Source organism: Sminthopsis crassicaudata, chromosome 3, assembly GCF_048593235.1.
Source record: "Sminthopsis crassicaudata isolate SCR6 chromosome 3, ASM4859323v1, whole genome shotgun sequence".
Lineage (NCBI taxonomy): Eukaryota > Metazoa > Chordata > Mammalia > Dasyuromorphia > Dasyuridae > Sminthopsis > Sminthopsis crassicaudata.
Window position 1 is genome coordinate 482,800,159 of NC_133619.1, and position 21,296 is coordinate 482,821,454.

The following is a 21,296-nucleotide window of genomic DNA, read 5'->3' on the forward strand; positions in this document are numbered from 1 at the left end:
AGAGCAGTCCATTTTGGCATTGGTAAGTCAATCGATTGATTCATTTCTTATCCTTGGAGATGCCTCACCTTACCTTTCATGAAGGGTGGTCCTGGAGTGGAGAGCACAGCCCCGAGTGCCATGATCCATGCTACAGGTCTCATCACAGCGCAAAGAAGGAATCAAGTGAACTGGCCCTGGAGTGAATACAAGCATTTTGAAAATAAGGTCATGACTAATATGGAAATATGTTTAAAATTATTGTACAAGTAAGTATAACCCAGATGAGATTGTTTGGTATCTTGGGAAGGAGGTAGAGAAGGAAAGGAGAGAGGAAGAAAAAAATTTGGAATTCAAAATCTTTCAAAAGTGAATGTTAAATGTTTAACATATATGTGACTGCCTGACATCTAGGGGAGGAGGTAAAGGGAAGGAAGGGAAAAGTTGGAACAGAAGTGTTTGCAAGGGTCAATGTTAAAAAATTACCCATGCCTATGTTCTGTCAATAAAAAGCCATAATAAAAAAAAATAAATAAAGTTTTTAAAAAAGTGAATGCTGAAAACTATCTCTAGATATAATTAGAAAAAAGTTAAATATTATTAAGTGAAAAAAAAAGAAAATAGGATCACGAGATAGGATCACATTATTCCTATTGGAACATTATTCACTTTAGCAACTTTACATGTTTTTCTTAGAGCACTAGGATTACAACAGCAAACCCCAAAAAGTCTCTGTCCTCAGGAAGTTTGAAGGAAATTCAATATGCACATGAGAATGTAAATACACAGGACATACACTGTAATAAAAAATAATTTCAAGAGGAAGAGAGGGCTAATATTTGGGAGCACCAACACAATGGTGGGTATGTGATAGAGGATTAGAAAGAAGTGCATTCCAGACAGACTAGTCATAAAAGATGAACTGTCATGTATGGAAAATAATCTTATTCTTCTTAAAAATTTGGTTTTATTTTTTCAGAGTTTTTTTTTTCCTTTCCCCACCATCAATTCAAAATGTATATGGATTCTTTTTGTTTTTTATTTTTTCCTGAGGCTGGAGTTAAGTGACTACCCCAGGATCACACAGCTAGGAAGTGTTAAGTGTCTGAGACCAGATTTGAACTCAGGTCCTCCTGACTTCAAGGCTGGTGCTCTATCCACTGAGTCACCTAGCTGCCCCCTGTATATGGATTCTTAAGTCTATGTGGCAGCCAAACTAGGCTCCTTCCCATACACAAGATGCTACCTCTTAGAGCAGTTAGATGGTGCCATGGATAGAACACAAGCCTTGAAGTCAGGAGGACCTGAGTTCAAATCTGGTCTCAGACACTTAACACTTCCTAGCTGTGTGACCCTGGGCAAGTCACTTAACTCCAGCCTCAGGAAAAAAGAAAAGAAAAGAAAAGAAAAAGATGATACCTCTTATTTCCCAGCCTTAGCAAAAGTCGGCTGACATGTTTGAAATGTGCTTCTCTTGCCTTTGTTTCTCAGACTCTTTGTCTCTTAGTCTCTTCATCTCCTAGCTCCCTTATTGTTTAAGAGCCACCCAATTTCCCACATTTTTCTTGTAATTAATTATTAGGGAACATGTATTTCCCTAATGAAACAAACTCCTTGAGGGTTGGAACTGTCTTGTTTTTGTCAGCACCTGGCACAAAATATGATACCTAGCAGGCCCTTAATAAATGCTTCTTGGTTCACTGATTTATTTGGTTCCTATAATAATATTTACCTTAATTAAAATAACTTTAATTATTAAGAATCAAATGCAAACTAATGCATTCTACTAAGGCTGCCACACCCCAATTCTTCACCTTAATAGTCCACAAATCAGAGCATTCAGAATAGGCTTTTTGGTCCTAGGAGCGCTTTGTACTTTTAAAAATTATTGAAAACACTTAAAAGAGCTTTTGTTTATGTAGATTATATCTATCTATATTTACTGTATTAGAAATTGAAATGTTTTAGTATTATTATGAAAATAGTTTTGACCTAGGATATTCCCTTGACAAAAATCTTGAAGATGCTCAAGGGTTCCCACAATATACTTTGAGAATCACTGAGTGAGGTTTGTAACCTGTGATTTCATCATTATAGGGAATTTCCAGGTAAAGAAACTTCCCCTATCAATACAGTCTGTGTCTACTTGTAGTCTTGGAGAGTGATGTGATTTGTTCAGGGTCCCACAGTGATCATGTATCAAATATGGGACTTGGACTCAGGTTTTCCTGGACTTTATCCACTTTGCCTTTCTATCTCCATCTAGAGTGGGTACTGATTTTATGTCATTCCTGAGTCCCTCTGTCATTTATTCATCATATAAAAATGACTGAACATATGCTCATTGCTATGCCAAACACTATAGAGAATACAAAGATAAAGTTTCTATAGAGCATGTATTTAATAAACTCAATGCCTTGTACTGAAGATAAATATATTTTGATTTGTAAGCAAATGCACAATTTCAAGAGAAAAAATTAAAATACTTAGGAAAAGTTATATTCTCACATTTTCAGCTTAATGCATATAATTTTTTGTGTCCAACTTTGTAAACTTTGTTACTTCAATTAATTTTGTGTTTCACATTCTGAATCCTAGATAGGATCCTATGAAAACACTTTCTACTTATTCCTCTGATAGGAGCAAAACTCAATCTTTTGTAAGAATTTGAGATTCTTGAACTACCAGCCCCTCATCATGTTAATGTGATTTTAGAGAGTTATGTCCTTTCTCTAAGATCTTTCTAGTTGCCTTGCTTGGTATAGTTACCATCAATATGGTAATTAGAATTCTTGGGAGAAAACATTTTTGTATGAACATTTCTAAAAATCATTTGGTTCTTCAAGATTTTATAGGATAAAGGTCCATGTACCCAATTCCTGGGTTCAAGGCAAGCAGATCTCACACATCAGTTTAATTGCCAACAACTGAATTCTCAGAACTATTTTATAGGGAAGGCAGGAAACAAACACTTGTCTAAACAGGCAGGGTGTCAGGTTGTTTAAATGAAGGCTCCATTGACCCCAAGCAATAAAGATGAACTCACCCAGACATTCTAGGGTTTTAATGAGGTGGCAATTTTCTTTTAACACTTAGAATCAGAACCAAAGCATCAGAGAGAAAGGAGGGAAAATGTGACAATATAATTTTTAACAAATCATTTGACTAAATTAAGCATCTCAATTCCTAGGTAAAAGTGCCAGTTCCTTCTGTACTTCCTTTGGGCTACTCTGATTCTTCTAATATGCTCATAATGAGGCCTTACTTACCACAAGTCTGTGCTGAATCTTGATGGCATTGACAACAAGTTCTATGAGGATATTCATTAAGTCGAGGTCTGTCAAAACATGACAGCTCTGACCCATTGTACTGGATATCCTGTGATCTCATAGACCCTGTTGGTAAAAAGGGAAGAAGAAGAATGCATCAAACTAACTCTTTGTTTCTGCACTTTCCTTTATGAAGGCATAAATTAACATGAGAATGTGGAAAATTCCAAACTAACCTTTTCTAGTTTTTTTAAGAAGAAAGGTCGAACATTTTTAATTACTGGTAAATTTAATCTTAAAACAACAAATGGTTTTCCATGTATAATGATCTCATTTGAGATCATTTAATGGAAAGCCATTTGTCAAGAAATCTAGAAGTGGTAAGACACTCAGGTTACAAAGAATTTCATTGTTCATGTTTATCTAGAGGCATTAAGATGTTTCATACTTATCAACATTTCTATAAAAATGCCATTCATTTTCTTCTGTACCTCCTCCTTCTCTCTGTTCTCGGGCCTCCCTGAGACTAATAGACTAGGATTTATTTTCACTAATCTCCGATTACTTGAACAGTTCACTGATACTCATTTTAGTCAGGTTTCCTGTCAAAACCTTTAATAGCCTTAGTTCACTTTTCCATAAATTCACTTCTCCATAAATAAATATAATTATAGACTTACAGCGGGGCTTCTTCTCCATGAACTGCCTCTTACAATAGATAACGCAAAGAATAAGGAGAGCCAACAGAACAGTGGCCAGTGCACTACAGATCACAGCTGCCAGAGCCGTGTCTCGTGGACTGGAGGTGGTAGATGGGATCTTCACAAGGTTTACTTTGGTTGTACCTGAAACAGAGAGGAAAGACCATTATTAATATTATAACAAGCAGAATAAAGCTTCTGACTCTATGGTAATAACCTCTGCAATGGTCAGACCACATTTGGAACACTGGATTCAGTTATGGGTGCCACAATAGAAGAAGGGAAGAAATGAACTGGAGTGTAACCAGATGGAAAGAGCGCAATATGGTGGATGGCTCAGGATAATGCCATCTGAGGATTGGTTGAATAAACCAGGGAGGCTCAGCCCCTGCTATCCCAGGGACACTTAAACTGAGAGGGACATGATAATGTGATGTTGGGGGTCAAAAGACCTCAGTTCTAACTCCAGCTTGTTCTTTGCATACCATATACAATAAGGTTATGAAAAATGAAAAAAAAACAATCTCTTGTCATATTTGCAGATTATGCTGAGAGAAATGCACATTTTAAAATTTCAAGAAAAAATAAAATTCTTGGATCTTTCTCAATCACATGTAGTATCTCAAAAATTCAAATATCATCACTACTATATTGGCAAGTTACAGGAATGCCTCCACTTGTTGAACTTTGGAGAAAAAACTATCATAGCATGAAGTGGTCACCATAATAAAACCCAAGTAAGCAATATTGCCAAGTAAAAGAAACTACTTCTAATACAATTAAGGAACATCTACATTTTTCCTTTACTTACTTCTACCAAATTCTACATTATACTTGTCTCTAGATGTTATCCCTCTGTTCATAAGAATAAATTGTAAATTCCTTGAGGAACAAAGTATTTAAAGGAAGGAAACAAGTGTTTAATAAACACCTATTATGTTCCAGTAGCTATTGCTATATGCTTTACAGATATTATCTCCTTTGATTTTCACAACTGTGGGGATAGGTGCTACTATAATCCCCATTTTTACATATGAGGAAACTGAGGCAGAGAGATAAAATGACTAGTCCAGGATCATACAGCTAGGAAGTGTCTAAGGCCAAATTTGAACTCAGGTGTCCTTGACTGCAGATAGAATGCCTGACTCTCTATCCATTGTACTATCTGAAGACATACCAAGCTGCTAGAACAGCTAAAATTTATTAGGGTTCAGTCTTCTTGATTCTTACCCTAGAATTTTACCAAAGACTGGGCTAATTCCATGAAACACAAGAAACAAGACTATTTCTTTAGTTCAAACTTGATAGGATAAATAAGTGAATAAGCATAATAAGCTCCTACTATGTGGTAGGCCTTATACTTAAATTTATACCTGCAATAAAGATTAAGGAAAGTTTCATGAAGAAGGTTGTGTTTCAATTCCAATATACTTGGGATGGAAAATGACATTCACAAACACAGAGAGAAAACTATGGAGACTGACTGAAGTATAGTATTTTCACATCTTGTTAAAAATTTCTCATTTTTTCCCCATTTAGTTTGATTTATCTTTCATAACATGATAAATATGAAAATAAGTCATGTACAACAAATCAAATTGCTTATTGTCTTGGAAAGAGAATAAAAAAAATTTGGAATACAAAATCTTTACTAAAATTTTGAAAACTATCTTTGAATGTATTTGGAAAAATAAAATATTATTGAGAAAAAAAGGGAGTTGTGTCTGAGTTGCATGATGATGAAACAAAGAGATTCCATGAACCAGAAGTGAGGAACAGGTTCATTCTAGGCACTTGGCATTCAATGCAAGTGGCTACTGCAAAACTCTAGAGATGAGAGCTGGAGTATCATATATGGAAAACATGAGGAAAATATGAGAGATGATCACTTGGACTGGATGGTAGAGTATGGGAGGAGGGAAATGTACAATAAAGTTGAAAAGCAGGTTGGGGCTAGATTTTGAAGGGTTTTCATGATCCAACAAAAGAGTTTACTTTTCATCCTGGAGGATTTAGGGAGCAAATGATGGTAATTGGGTAAGGAAGTCGCACTGTCAGATTTGTGCTTAAAGAAAAATGTTTTTTGTTACCATTATGAGATAGGAAGTGGGTTGGAGCAAGGAGACCCTTTGAGAGGCTGTTGTCCAGGTAAGAGGTTATTAAGATTAAAAGAAGGCAGTAGCTGTGTGAAAAGAGAAAAGGTGTCATATTGGAGAGATGTTGTAGAAATAGAAACAGCAAGATTTGGTAATTAGATATGTTGTATGAAGTACAGTGGGGATTGGAATCAAGAAACATGCCTATTAGACTGGAAGGATGGTCTTTCCTTTGAAGGAAGTAAGGACATTGGAAAAGAAAAGGGTTTGGGGCATGCGGACAGATAATAAATTATGTTTTAGACATACTGAATTTGGGACAATTGATAATGTAAGATTGAAACTCAAGGGAGGGATTGAACTGGATACATAGATCTGTGTTACCTAAATTAAGCCCTCCAAAATCAACAAAATGATTGAGAATCTAAAGAACTGGTCATTGTAGGTCCTAAATACTTATTTCCCAAGATCTGAGCAGTCTCTTAATGTAGTAAAAAGAACTAGATTAGCAGTGACTCCTAGAATAATCTGGACAAATCTGATTTGGGTATCCACTAACATTGCTAACAAGTATGTTAGATAACATTTACTTTCAAAGATGCCTGATATTTACAAGTGTATTTTATCACATAAAACACTGTGGCTATATCATCATCAATAAAAAAAAAATCATATTAAAACTCTTGCCATTTTATGATGCAAATTAAGCAAGCATTGTCCTTGACCTCTCAGAGATAGAAGTCTATAATGATTCATGTCAATATGGACAAATAAATAAAAAGGTAGACATTGTGGCAGCTGCACAAACATGGAAAAAGAAATAACAACCAACATTTACATCTCAATTAAAGCAAATAATGTTATAGGATTGAAATTGAACAGAAGCAGAGGATTGTTGGTTGGGGACATAGCAACAGGTGGAGCCAAGAAAGTGGAGAAAAGACAGTGACTTGCCTGAGCTCTCCCCCAAATCCCTTCAAACACTTTTAAATAATGCTGTAAAACAATTCCTGGAGTGGCAGAATCACCATAAAGACAGGTTGAAACAATTTTCCAGAGGAAGACAATTTAGAAGTTCAACAGGAAAGATTTCTCACACACACAGAGTGGTACATCAATGCAGACTGGGACCAAGTAAACTAGAAGCAGGTCCTGAGAGCCACTGAATTAGCAAGGGCAATGGCAATTTCCAGAGCTCTCAGACTACAAATGGTAAAGAGGTTGAACAAATGATCAGAAGGAGATTATAGGGGTTTCTTTGCTGGCACTAGGGGCAAGAAGACCCTGTTTCTTTGCCCATATATGTATATGGGTCATAATACTGGGTGGCAGTTCCAGGATGAGGAGGAGCACTAGCATACCAGAGTTTGGAGCCACAGTGGAATAGGAACCTCATCACAGTTCCAGAGCAGAAAAGAGTGCTTGTTGTCACTCACAGACCAGAGTACAGGCTAAGAGAACAGTAAATATACCTCTCCTTAGATCATACCACCTTGAAAGAACTGATAACTCAGAGATTCTTAGAAGTATCTCTGAAAATAGCTGCTCATAATCCTTGAAGTTTTGAACAGTCATCTCCACCTTGGAAGCAGAGACCTATTTAAACAAAAATTAAAAGACAAGAAATAAATTGGAAAAATGAGCCAACAACAGACAAAATTCTAATCACAGAGAGTTACTAAAGTAACAAGAAAGATCAAAATACACATTCAGAAGAAGATAAAAAAGTCAAAGCTCCAACATCCAAAGACACCATGAAAAATATGAATTGCTCTCAGTTCATGGAAGATTTCAAAAAGGATTCTGAAAATCAAGAGAGGTAGGATAAAAACTGCAAAGAGAAATGAGAGTCATGCAAGAAAATCATGAAAAAAGAGTCAACAGCAGGTAAAGGAGACACACAAAAATACTGAAGAAAATAACATCTTAAAAAAAAACAGAATAGGCCAAATAGTTAAAAAAAAAAAAAGAAAAGAAAAGAAAAAGAAAAAGCCAATGAAAAGAAGAATGCTTTGAAAAGCAAAAATGGTAAAAATGACCCAATGGAAAAGATAAAAAAGTTCGTGGAAGAAAACAATTCCTTAAAAATCAGAAATGAGCAAATGGAAGCTAGTAACTTTATGAAAGATATCAAGAAACAATAAAATAAGACCAAAAGAATGAAAAAGAAAAGAGAAGACAATGTAAAATATCTCAATGGACAAAAAGACAAATGATCTGGAAAGTAGATCCAGGAGAGATAATTTTAAAATTATTGAACTACCTAAAAATTATAATTAAAAAAAAAGCCTAGACATTATCCTTCAAGACATTATCAAGGAAAACTGTACTGATATTTTATAGTCAGAGGATAAAATAGAAATTGAAAGACTACACTAATCATTTCCTGAAAGACAACCAAGAATCACCTACCCAGCAAAACTGAGTATAATGCTTCTGGGGAAAAAATGGATATTAAATTAAATAAAGGACTTATCAACCATTCTTGATGAAAAGACCAGAACTGAATAGAAAATTTTGACTTTTAAATACAAGACTCAAGAGAAGCATAAAAAAGTAAACAGAAAAGGGAAATCATAAGGGTCTTAATAATGTTAAACATTCTCACATGGGAAGATAATACTTGTAACATATTTTAAAAGTTTCTCATTTTTAGAGTAGTTAGAAGCAGTATAAACTCCTCATAAGTTTACACACACACACACACACACACACACACATACACGCATGCACACACAAGACACAGGTATGAGTTGAATATGAAGGGATAATATCTAAAAAAAAATAAAGGACTTATAAAGGGGAATGAGCTGGGAGAAAAGGAAAGAGTAGAATGGCATAAATTATTTTACATAAAAGAGGCAAGAAAAAGCTTTTACAATGGAGGGAAAGATGGGAGATATGGATGGAGAAGAGGGGGAAGGAGTGAACCTTACTTTTAGAATTGGTTCAAAAAAGAAATAACATAGACACTCAATTGAATATACAAATTTTAACTTACCCTACAGGAAGGAAGGAGGGAAAGTAGATAAAAGAAGAGGATAGGTAATAGAATAAAGAGCAGATTATATGGTAAATCAGAAGCAAAACACTTTTGAGGAGTAACAGGGTGAAAGGCTAGAGAGAGAGAGAAAGAGAGAGGATAGAATATATGGGGTGGGGGAAATAGAATGGAGGAAATTATATTTAGTAATCATAAAGGTGAAAACATTTTGAAGCAAGTTTCTCTGAGTAAAGGCCTCATTTCTCAAATAGAGAATAGAGTAAAATTTATAAAAATAAAAGCCGTTCCCCAATTGATAAACAATCAAAAGACAGGAAGTTTTCAGATGAAGTAATCAAAGCTATCTACAGCCATATGAAAAAATCCTCTAGCTCACTACTGATTAGAGAAATGCAAATTAGACCAATTTTGAGATAGATTGAACTTTATAGGGCAGAAAAGAAAAATGACAAATTTTGGGGAGGGGATGTGGGAAAAAATGAAACATTAATGTATTCTTGGAGTAATTGTAAACTGATTCAACTATTTTTTGGAGCAATTTGGAACTTAGTCCAAAGGGCTAAAAAAACATGCATATCCTTTGACTTAACAATTACTACTACTAGATCTGTATCAAAGAAGCAATTTTTAAAAAAAGGAAAAAGATCTATATGTACAAAAATATTTATATAAGCTTTTTAATTGTGGAAAAGAATTGGAAATTATGAGGGATGCCATTAATTGGGGAATGGCTGAACAATTTGTGATGTGTGGTTATAAAGAGATGATAATCAGGACACTGTCAGAAAAACCTGGAAGGATTTACATGAGCTGATACAAAGTGAAATGTACTGTGTATAAAGTAACAGCAATATTATAAATGATCAGCTGTGAATTACATAACTATTTTTAGCAACAAAATGATCCAAGACAACTTGGAAGAACTTACGATGAAAATGCTATCCATGATGTCTGAATACAGATGAAGCATACTTTTTTAATCTTTATTTTTCTTGAGTGTTTTTTTTTTTTGGTCTGTGTTTTCTTTTGCAACATGACTAATATGGTATATACTTTGCAGAATTATACATTGTATAACTTTCTGAATCAGGGGGATTGAGAGGGAACAAGGGAGAGAATTTGGAACTCAAAAATACATGATAAAAATTATTTTTTACATGTAATTTATATAGAGAAAAACAAAATACTAAATGAAAGTGAACTGGGAAATGTCAAAGCACTGCAAATGGTGATAATAGGTCCAGTAAATGAGAATTCCTGCTATGTGAAAGTAAATTCTACTCCAAAATAAACAGCTTTAAATAGCTATCTTATTAAAGAAAATGTAATATATTAAAAATAGCTGGTCTGGGGGAATATAATTGATCATTTTTGATATTGTTAGTTGCCAAACAGTCAACAATCAATTTTCTTCTAGCTATCAATCAATTATCAAACATTTATTGTCAACAATATGCCATATACTGTGCCGGGCACTAGAGATACAAATATCAATATGGTCTCTGGCTCCAAGGAACTTATATTCTCTAGGGGTAAACACAGTATTAACTATTATGTTAAGATCACTGATAGTCGGTAATGAATTCAATGAGACTGAAATTAAGTGGAACTCAATAGGGAATGGGAATATTCTTTTTTTATTATTTATTTTATTATAGCTTTTTATTTACAAAATATATGCACGGGTAATCTTTCAACATTGACCCTTGCAAAACTTTCTGTTCCAAATTTTCCCCTCCTTCCCCCCACCCCCTCCTCTAGATGGCAGATAGTCTAATACATATTAAATCCAATATATGTATACATATCTATACAGTTATCTTGCTGCACAAGAAAAAATCAGATCTAGAAAGGAAAAAAAAAACTGAGAAGGAAAACAAAAATGCAAGGAAATAATAATAGAAAGAGTGAAAATGCTATGGTTTACCCTCATTTCTTATAGTCCTCTCTCTGGGTGTAGATGGCTCTCTTCATTATTGAACAAGTGCAACTGGTTTGAATCATCTCATTGTTGAAGAGAGCCACATCCATCAGAACTGATCATCATATAGTCTTGCTGTTTCTGAGTATAATGATCTCCTGGTTCTGCTCATTTCACTTAGCATCAAATCATGTTTAAGTCTCTCCAAACCTCTCTGAAATCATTCTGTTGGTCATTTCTTACAGAACAATAATGAGAATAGGAATACTCTAATTGAATTTTCATACTAAAAATTACTAATTGTGGCATATTGGAGCCAAAAGAGACCTCAGATATCTAATTCCTTCATGCAACAGATGAGAAAAGAGGTAGGTAGGTGGCACAGTAAATAACATGGTGACTCCTGGATTCAGAAAGACCCGAGTTCAAATGCAACCTCAAAAATTTACTAACTGTGTGAATCCAGGCAAGTCACTTAATCTGTTTGCCTTTATCCACTGAAGAAGGAAACGGTAAACCATTCCAGTATCTTTGCAGAAAATCCCTTATTGGGTTATGAAAAGCTAGCTAGCTAGTAAAGAGTGACCAGAAAACTCTTTTTATTTCAACCCTTGACGGAAATCTAGCATTTATAAATCAGACATTTATTAGTTTGCTTTCTTTCTGATGTAGTAAATTTAATGTAATTTGATTAATCTTTCATGATTATTTATGGTATTTTAGGCTCATTTAAAAAATAAGTTTTATTTTTGTTCCTTGTTTTTCCAGTCATTTTTGGATATACCCTCACTCATCCAACCATTGAGCCTCCTGTCATTACACAGAAAATTAGTTAAACAACACCAATGGCCCCAGAGACCACATGTGACAATATTGCAGGCTTATTCTGAACATCAATTCTAACTACAAAATTCTTCCTATGTGGAAGGTGTTCATAAGCCAATGGACTGAATGTGCACTGACATCAGAACATACCCAGAAAGTGGTTTCTTAGGATAAATTCTTAAGTATCAACTTGGATTCTTGGCATTCCCTGCTCAGGAAGTCAAGCATTGGGATAGTAAATAAAGCTTGCAGTCAGGAGGATCTGGATCCAAATTTGGTCTCAGATACTTCCTAGCTGTATGACCTTGAGCAAACAACTTGATTCTTATGTGCCTCATCTGTAAAATGGGGACAAAAAATATCTACTTTCCAGGATGGCTTGAAACTCAAATGAGATAATAATTGTAAAGCACTTAGCTCAGCCTGACACATTTTAAACAACATATAAATGTTATCTGCCACTAATCATCATCATTATTATTAATGGTTTGAGGAGATGCAGAAATCTGGTCATCTGGTTAATCTGATGGGTTTGTCTTAGGACGGTTCCAGTTGGTTTTAATCAGAAACCTTCAGGAAATGAATGCCTCATTTTTACAGAAAAATTCAAGCATTGTTTTCCTCCTCTGTGGGTTTTATTAAGGCTACAATGAAATAGAGATTTCCAGTTCTTTCACCCTAAGTGATATCTGCTACATATCTCTGCTAAATTCCTTATCAATATTTCACTGAGCATGTTGGATGCTACTAGTTAATTTCTCTACTACCCAACCTCCATTTCCTCTATGTTTTATTAGAGTTCTGATGATGTTTTGAAGGGATGATGTATGTGAATTTGTAAATCCTTTGGAAAGTTTTACATTTTCCGAAAATGATAGTAATTTCTTGATTAAACAATAATTGAAGGTCCTTTGTTGTGCTGAGCACAACAGGGGCTGTGGGGAAATATCTATAAACAACTAATAGAGTTCATGCCCTCACAAATTCCACTATCTGATCATTTGAGCAGGTAAAATGAGTGCACAAAAATAAATTGGAAGTAACTGGCAAAATACATGCAATATCCTGTATGTTCAATTCTTTGCCCTTAGTATACAGGATTAAAAAGACAGAAATCTAAATAATAGATATGCCCCTCTCTCCAGCTAACTTCTTCCTTGCCCATGAAAAAAAGTCCAGGCAAGCCAACCATATGTTTATTCTCACTCCCTTTTATTCCTGGTTACATAGACTATCAAAATTGAATTGAAAAAAATGTGGCTTGAGGCAAACAAAGAGTGTGTTTGCCTAACACTGAGTTTTGTAAGATTATAACATCATTATGAGTGAAGGTCTCCACCTGTTGAAATCTTACCCATTCTTTAAGACCAAAATGCTACATCCTCTGTAAACCTTGAAACACCATATAAATGTCTTAGTTTAAAAGCTAGTCTGATTGTCCAAAGATGAACCAAGTAATCCTAACATCATAGGATTTTTTCTTGGTTTTGAAAATAGATCACTATTATCTCAACTAATGGTTATCTTTGAGAACAAAAATGCTTACACAATTTATATATCTTTGAATCTTTTCTAAAGTTCTTTATATTTTAATCTATTTCGTATAATTGCAGTTAATTCTTTGGTGTTCTTCCAGCACAAAATTATATTTAATAAAAGCTTAAGAAAACTGAAAACTAAATGAACCTATTTCTACTGACATTTTCAAGTGAAAAATGTTAATGGAAAGCTCTTTTGCAATATCAAATGAGACAGAGATACAGTTTTAGAGTGGAAGAAAGTCTTTTGTTAATCCACACTGGTTAAACAAAAATATCTATGGCAACATTAAACATATGAAATCCAGATGTGCCACTAAGGAGCTGCCAATAAACAAAAAAAAAAAAAAAGATTTTTTCAGTAGATTTGTACCTGATACCAGATAAATGTAAAATGAATGCCTTCCTCATTTACTGCATCTTCTCAAGATTTTGGTTAAATTTAAGAACCTCTGGAAACTCTTTGCTTAAAATGATTTTTTGAGGGCTAGTCTATCTAAATGTTTCAGTTACTTCTCCATGAACTAATCACAGTTACTTTATATTAGCACCAATGGATTGATAAATGAAAAGGGATTTTTTTATTTTTTAATACAGTAGAAAAAAAGTCAATGATGTATTATTTTTTTTTGTGGGGGTTCTTTTTTGTGGAGATTAGGTACTAACATCAACTTTAACAAAGAATTATCCTAAGACAAACCTATCAGCTTAGAAGGGTATCTAGGTGGCACTGGGGATTGAATGCCAGGACTGGTATCAGGAAGACCTGAAATAAAATCTGGTCTTAGATTCTTATTAGCTCTGTGACCCTAGACAAGTCACTTTACTCTGCTCAGTTTCTTCATCTGTAAAAATGAACTAAAGAAGGAAATGGCAAATCACTCTAGTATTCTTGCCATGAAAATCCCAATGGGGTCATGAACTGAAATGACTAGACAACAAAATTTTCTTAGAACTAAACAATTTATGACAAATAATATTTGGCAGTGTGAAATCACAAATTGACAAACTCCTTGCTAATACTCAAGTAATTTTAACAAAATTACTTAATATAGGAAAAGTTTTTTTTTCAAATGAAAAAGAATTTAGATATTAATAGTGTTTTAAACAAAATATTAGGTTTAGTTAGAAGATCTGGGATTGAATCTCAACTCAGTTACTACATAATATTGAGAAAACCTGAATCTATCATGTGTAATTTAATCTTTCTATATCTTAGCTTCCACATTGGTAAAATGGGGATGGGTTTAAGTTGGGGGATGGTGATTAATTGGACAAAGTACTTCCCAAGTCTAAATCTCTGATCCTATGGTAATTTCTAGCTCTAAAATCTGTGATCCATTACCATCTTGACCTCATTTAAAAAAAACAACCCAACTAAATGATTTTCCTTTTTATCCTGACATTTTCTGATAGGTAGTAGAGAGCTATCCTACACTGTGGTAAACACTGGAGATATTGTCTCCTAACATCTGTAATAGACAGTCAGTTGCATGGTATGGCCTAAATCCAAAAGTTCATCATGTCAAACCACAGTTTTCAAATCTGCTCCAAGTGCTGACTTTGAAGCATTTAGTTTCCAAGTTGATGTCCTATAGTGTTTTTAGAAGGATTTTCCCCCTCTAGAACTTTTAAGTGCAGCTATGCAAGTATCTTCATTTGTTTAAAAATCTTGCCACACTTGTTTATAAATACAGGACTTCAGAGCTTGATTTCTTCTTTTTAAGTATACTACTTTGACATAGTTATAATTACTGGCACTTTGATGGTTTAAATTTAAATGAATCACCTCAGAGCCCTGAGGTAGTCTTCAATTTTCATTATTTTAACACTAAAAGTGAAGATCCAGACAGTTACTTTATCATGAGCAAAAACTCCCCAGGGAGTATTTTTCGAGTCTTTGATTTCCATTTGAACTTGAAATTGCTCATCATTCATTTCCTCTCTTAAAGGCTTTCCCTGGTGTTCCATCAGTGCAAAGAGATGACCCTGACTTTTTGAAGCTACTGCCAGGGAAGTGTGCAAGCTCTGACAAGTCCAACCAAAGGACAAAGGCTTCAAGTCTGGGCCTGGTGACTGGCTCAGTTCAGAGGGATTCAGCATCAAGTTGGCCACAGAGTACTGATTTTTTCAGCCACAGAAACTCTCCAGGAGCAGTTGGTAAGGTATAAAGGGGTTGTAATTGTGGTTACTGAAAAGAGTACCCACCTGATGAACCATAGCTTTTTGAAGTATTAAATTTTATTCTCATTTTATTATGTCTTACTCAAGGCTTGAGTAGTTAGGTGGTTCAGCAGGTAGAGAATTGGGCCTGAAGTTAGGAAAATGATCTGGCCTCAAACACTCAGTAATCGTGAGACCTTGAGCAAGTTACTTAACAGTTCTTGCCTCAGTGTCCTTATCTGTAAAAATAAACTGGAGAAGGAAAAGACAAACCACACCAACAATTTTGCCAAGAAAACACCAAATGGGATTACAGAGTCAGACATGAATGAAATGATTGAACAACAACTTAAGAGTAAATGCTGACTCAATAAGTAAGTATTCTTCAGGGAAAAATAGCCACTCAAGAAAACATCTCCATTATGTGACAGGCAACTTTAGGTTGTTCACTATATTATACACTGAACAAATGACTGGATTCTTGAGATATCTCCCCAAGTCTGTATCATTAATCTTTTATTATTCCCCATTGATCAATTCTATATTTTTCTTAGGGCTGACCTGATACTTCAAATAGTTTGTGAATTATAAACTACCAAATATGAAAGAGGGAGGATCTTCTATTAGATTTGGTTCCCAAATTCTGTACTTTCTTTCTTGGATGGTGATATCACTATTATCCACAAATACTCTACTTCCATGTTCAAGAACTAGAAAATTCCTCTAATTATAATCGTCTTTCATTCCATCGCTGTTACCCTTCCTTTTATCCAACTTCTTCTTCTTCCTTACTGGGACCTCCAAGTTCTCCTTCCTTCAATACTTTCTCAGTCATCACCCTAGCTCTGGTTATAATGTCTTCCTAGTTATGACTCCTTAGGGAACCAGTTCAATTCTGCACTCTCCTTATCAAAAACAGGCCCCATGAGGCTCCCCACATACCAAGAATGGTCCAAACCATATTAAACCATATTAAATGGTCCAATCCCATATAGTTGGGAAATACTTGACAAAATAAATAAAAATGCAATAAACCATTGATAAAATTACATTTTCAAAACTAGGTTAATCTACAGAAAAGCTTATGTGTAGTTAAGTGGCCCCCCCATTTCTATTTGAGTTTCACACCCATGCTTTACACTGAAATCACTGGTTTCCTTGTGCTATCACCAGATCACTTCCACTATTCACTTCTTTTACTCCTATTCTCAGAGTACTAAAAGGAACTGGAAGTCACATGACCATGTTGACTGCCCGTTCTAAATTAGTGTTAATTTAATTTCAACTGTTCCCTCCCTCACTGCTAAAAGGCAATCCTTATACTTCTCTCTAATTGGATCTCTGTCCTACTCACTACAAGAACTATACCAAACTATTTCTCAAGCCTTCTGAGAGCCCACTCCACCATTTTCTTTAGCTGACTCCTTAGCTATTCATACTATACCAAGAAAATTGGTTATTTTTTTCTCCTTTTTTTTTTTCATCTTCTATCTCTGCGACATCATCCTTCATGATCTGTCCTTCTACAATCTCTGTTGAAAGTGACTCTTCTGTTTGCCAAGGTCACATGTATATATTATCCTATAAGATTGCTCTCACTATTATTTCCTCACTTTCTAATTTTCCATCTCTTCCTACTTACTGGTTCCTTCCTTGATGCCTAGGTTTAACAAAACAACTGAGTATTCACCATTTTTGCTTCTTTTGTATCATCTCTCTCTTCCCTTCTTCACTAAACTCCTTGAGAAAAAGCACACCTATAATTGATGTATCTACTTCTTCTCTTCTAAATAATTTATAATCTGTCTTCCACCTCATGATTTAACTTAAAAATGTTTTAAGATTCTCAATGATGGCTTAATTTCAATACCGACTTTTTTCTTTATCCTTGTATTTACTGATCTTTCTGCTGCATTTGACATTTTCTATCCTCTCCTCCTGAACACCTTCTTTCTCATTTTCATGATTCAGCTCTTTCTTCTTCCCTTACCTTTCTGAGCACTCCTCAGTCTCCTTCACTAGAACCTTCATTCTTTTGCATGCTTGTGTAATTCTGATTGTCTTTTAATGTTACAACTTGTTTCACTTCTCTCTTCTCTCCATATTCCTTTACTCAGGGATTTCATCCATTCCCATGGGTTTAATGACCATATCTGTGCAACTGACCCCCAACTTCACATATATAATAATATCATTTATGTAGCTCTTTATAGTTTTTAAAACACTTTACAGATATTATATCCTTTCATCCTCACTTCCCCAAGGAAGTATAGATGAAGAAGCTGAGGCAGAATTAAATGGCTTGCCCAGGGTCAAAAGTTAGTAAATGTCTGAGGCCATATTTGAAATCAAGTTTTCCTAACTCCAGGCCCAGCATTTCATCTACTGTTCTACCTAGATGCCTAAGCTTATATCCCAGTTATAATCTCTCTCCTGAACCCAGGTCTACATCACAAATTGCCATTTTATTTTGCAGATCCTTCAAACTCCACATACAGAACTCATTATCTTTTCTCTCAGAACCCACTTCTCTAAACTTTCTTCCTTCTATTAAAAGGCAATGCTATCTTTTTAGTCTCCCATGTTCACAATGTTAGAATCAACCACAAACATGGTTTTTGACCCTTATTAGCTGTGTGACACTGGGCAATTCACAATGTCCTTAGAAGTCCCACTTCCCTTATCTGTAAAATGAAGGGGCTGCCATCAACAGGCTTCTGGTTCTAAATCTATGATCTTTATTCTATGATTACAAATGAAATATGTTAACAGATATTTAAATGTAATATATAAAGAGATATACAGTCAAGGAAGTGTCAGGAGCATTTTATAAAGGTTACTTCCTATATTTTAAAATGTTCACATTCTGAAGATGAAATACTGGATGTTTAAAATAAAACCTTATATTTTATTTCTGAACACTCCTAATTCAACATTATTTCTAATAAAAATCTTTGATGTTTTGAAATTTCAAGTAAACTAAGAAGTTCTGAAAAATGCTTTCTTGTAAAAATATGTTTCTCTCATGAATGACAAGCTATTAATCTTCAGTTTCAACCTGATACATCTCTACTATTAGAAAACCTTAACTAAAGTCAATATTTTTAAATGACTCATTTTTTCTTTTCAGTGAACAGCATCTTGTAAAGTGAGGGACATAAGTCATAATTCAAGTGTGGTAATTGATCAATAAGGGGATATGTAATAGACTGAATGAACACTCTTGAAATTCAATAGTTTAAAGATAAGAATGCTATGATTATATGATTTACATAACAAAAAAGATAATCTCTACTTTACTTTTAATTAATTATTACCTCTAGAAAAGACACAAAATACTGCTGCTTGTCTAATATTAATATAACACCAGCATATAAGGGACAACTCTATATAGCATACAACATAAAGAACAATTGCATGATAAATTTCTTACTCATTGAAAAGAAACCAAGACTGAGTTTACATTAAGCTATCGGTACCAATAAGTGATCTGATATTAAAGTAGAAAAAAAGGATAATAAATCCAAATTCAGATATCTAGAGCAAGAAGAGCACTTAGAAATCACCTAATTCAACCCTCTTCATTTCCCAGTGAGTAAAGTGAGGTCCAGAGAGGTCAACTAAATTCCTTAATGTCACACAAGGTAGTAAGTGATATAACCAGTATTGTAACTCAGGTTCCATGATTTTTAACTTCTCTTCTCCCACACTGCCTCTCACTATGAGGTATGCTGTTCATATTCTCTCATGAACAAACCCAGTGGATTTAGTCCATTAGTGAGATTGAGAGGCAACATGATAGCAGCTAAGGCACTAGTCCTAAGGACACTATATGACCTTAGTTTCAAATCCTGCTTCTGATACCTATTGGATGTATGATCCTAGTACATTACTTAACTTTATATTAGCTCAGATTATGTTCTAACACTGAAAATTGTAGAGCTAGTAAAGATTTCTATTGTTAGAAGGAAGTTTTTCACTAGGAATTCCCCCTACAGATGCAGAGGTCTAGACCAAAACAAAACCCACATAAGCAAAAATGTATAGTCAGGGAACTTTACATTAGCATCTTTAAAATTGTTTTATGAAAAGAAGAAAAAAAGAAAGCTAATGATAGGAAATGGGTAGAAAAATTAGATAAGTACATGGCTTATGAATGAAAAGTTCTCAGGATTAAGGAAAAATCTAATCTATACAAATAATATTGTTTACTGTATCTCTACTTTTCCACTTTCTTTTATTCCTTATGTCATACATTCAGATTTTTAGATCCAGGCTTTCTTTCTTTTTTTTTTTTTTTTTACTTTCTTTTTTAAACAGCTTTTTATTTTTTCAAAATACACATAAGGATAATTTTCAATATTTTCACTTCCAAACCTTGTGTCCCAAGTTTTTTTCTTTTTCTTCTCCCCCACCCGAACAGGAAGCAATCCAATATAGATTAAACAAGTGTAATACTTCTAAACATATTTCCACATTTATCATGCTGCACAAGAAAAATCAGATTAATAGGGGGAAAATATGAAAGAAAAAAACAAGCAAATTACAACAAAAAAGTGAAAATACTATGTTGTGATCCACACTTTGTCCTCACAGTCCTCTCTCTGAATGCTGATAACTCTCTCCATCACAAGACCACTGGAACTGGCTTGAATCACCTTGCTATTAAAAAAAGCCACATAAGGGCAGCTAAGTGGTGCAGTGGATAGAGCACCAGCCCTGAAGTCATGAGGATCTGAGTTCAAATCTGATCTCAGACACTTAACACTTCCTAGCTGTTTGACCCTGGGCAAGTAATTTAACTCCAATTACTTCAGGGAAAAAAATCCACATCTATCAGAATTGATCATCATATAATCTGGTTGTTGCTATGTACAATGTTTTCTTGGTTCTACTTACTTCACTTAGAATCAATTCATGTAAGTCTTTATAAGCTTTTCTGAAATCATTCTGCCAATTTCTTCTTACAGAACAATAATATTCCATTACATTCATATACAATAACTTATTCAGCCATTCTCCAAGTGATGAGCATCCACTCAGTTCCTTGTCACTACAAAAAGGGTTCCTGCAAACATTTTTGTGCATGTGAGTCCTTTTCCCTTTTTTATAATCTCTTTGGATACAGACTCAGTAGAGACACTGCTGAATCAAAGGGTATGCACAGTTTGATAGCCTTTTGGACATAGTTCCAAATTGCTTTCCAGAATGTTGGCCCAGCCAGTCTCTTTCTGATGAAGAAAGGAAGAAGCAGAGGTTTGTCCTAGGTCATACTGCTAGTTAGTAACAAAGTTGTGATGAGAACCCAAGATTTCTGGCAAAGCCTTGGAGTATAAAGAAAAACCACCATTTTCCAGTGTAAGCCTTCTCAGAAGCCACTAGCTTCCATACCATTCTTAACCAAAAAAATCTTAGCCGACCAAAATGGTTTCCTATCTGCGACAGTGCTGCCCAGGACTGCTTGGCTCCTCATAAAAAGAGAAGTAATATAACATAAATAAAAATGTAAAACCATAAAGAAATTAGAATCTACAACTTCAACAAAAAATATTATAACTGCAACTATGTGGATTTGTTCCTTAAAAAACAAAACACACACACACTCACAACTATATCATCATAATTCATTCCTTTCCATAGTTATATGAGTGCTTTAGATTTAAGTGGACAATCAAGTAAACAGTATGTTTGAAAATATAGGACAACCTCAACTCTGGAAGGACAAGAATTGATTGACATTGATAATCCTCGAACTAAACAGAGTACCTGGCACATCCCACAGGCCCTAGATAAGAGTTGT

The 21,296-nt window shown here is 34.5% G+C and overlaps 1 protein-coding gene across 4 annotated transcripts in view; it reads right to left on the reverse strand.

Moving 5' to 3' along the window:
- TNFRSF19 (TNF receptor superfamily member 19) overlaps positions 1-21,296 on the reverse strand; it is an 88,941-nt gene that overhangs the window by 14,336 nt on the left and 53,309 nt on the right. For all 4 annotated transcript variants that reach the window (XM_074303658.1, XM_074303656.1, XM_074303659.1 and 1 more), the window contains 3 exons: positions 3,929-4,093; positions 3,249-3,374; positions 74-176 (listed from right to left, as the gene is read on the reverse strand). In XM_074303658.1, the coding sequence (XP_074159759.1) occupies positions 74-176; positions 3,249-3,374; positions 3,929-4,093 (394 nt within the window). The remainder of the gene's footprint in view (positions 1-73; positions 177-3,248; positions 3,375-3,928; positions 4,094-21,296) is intronic.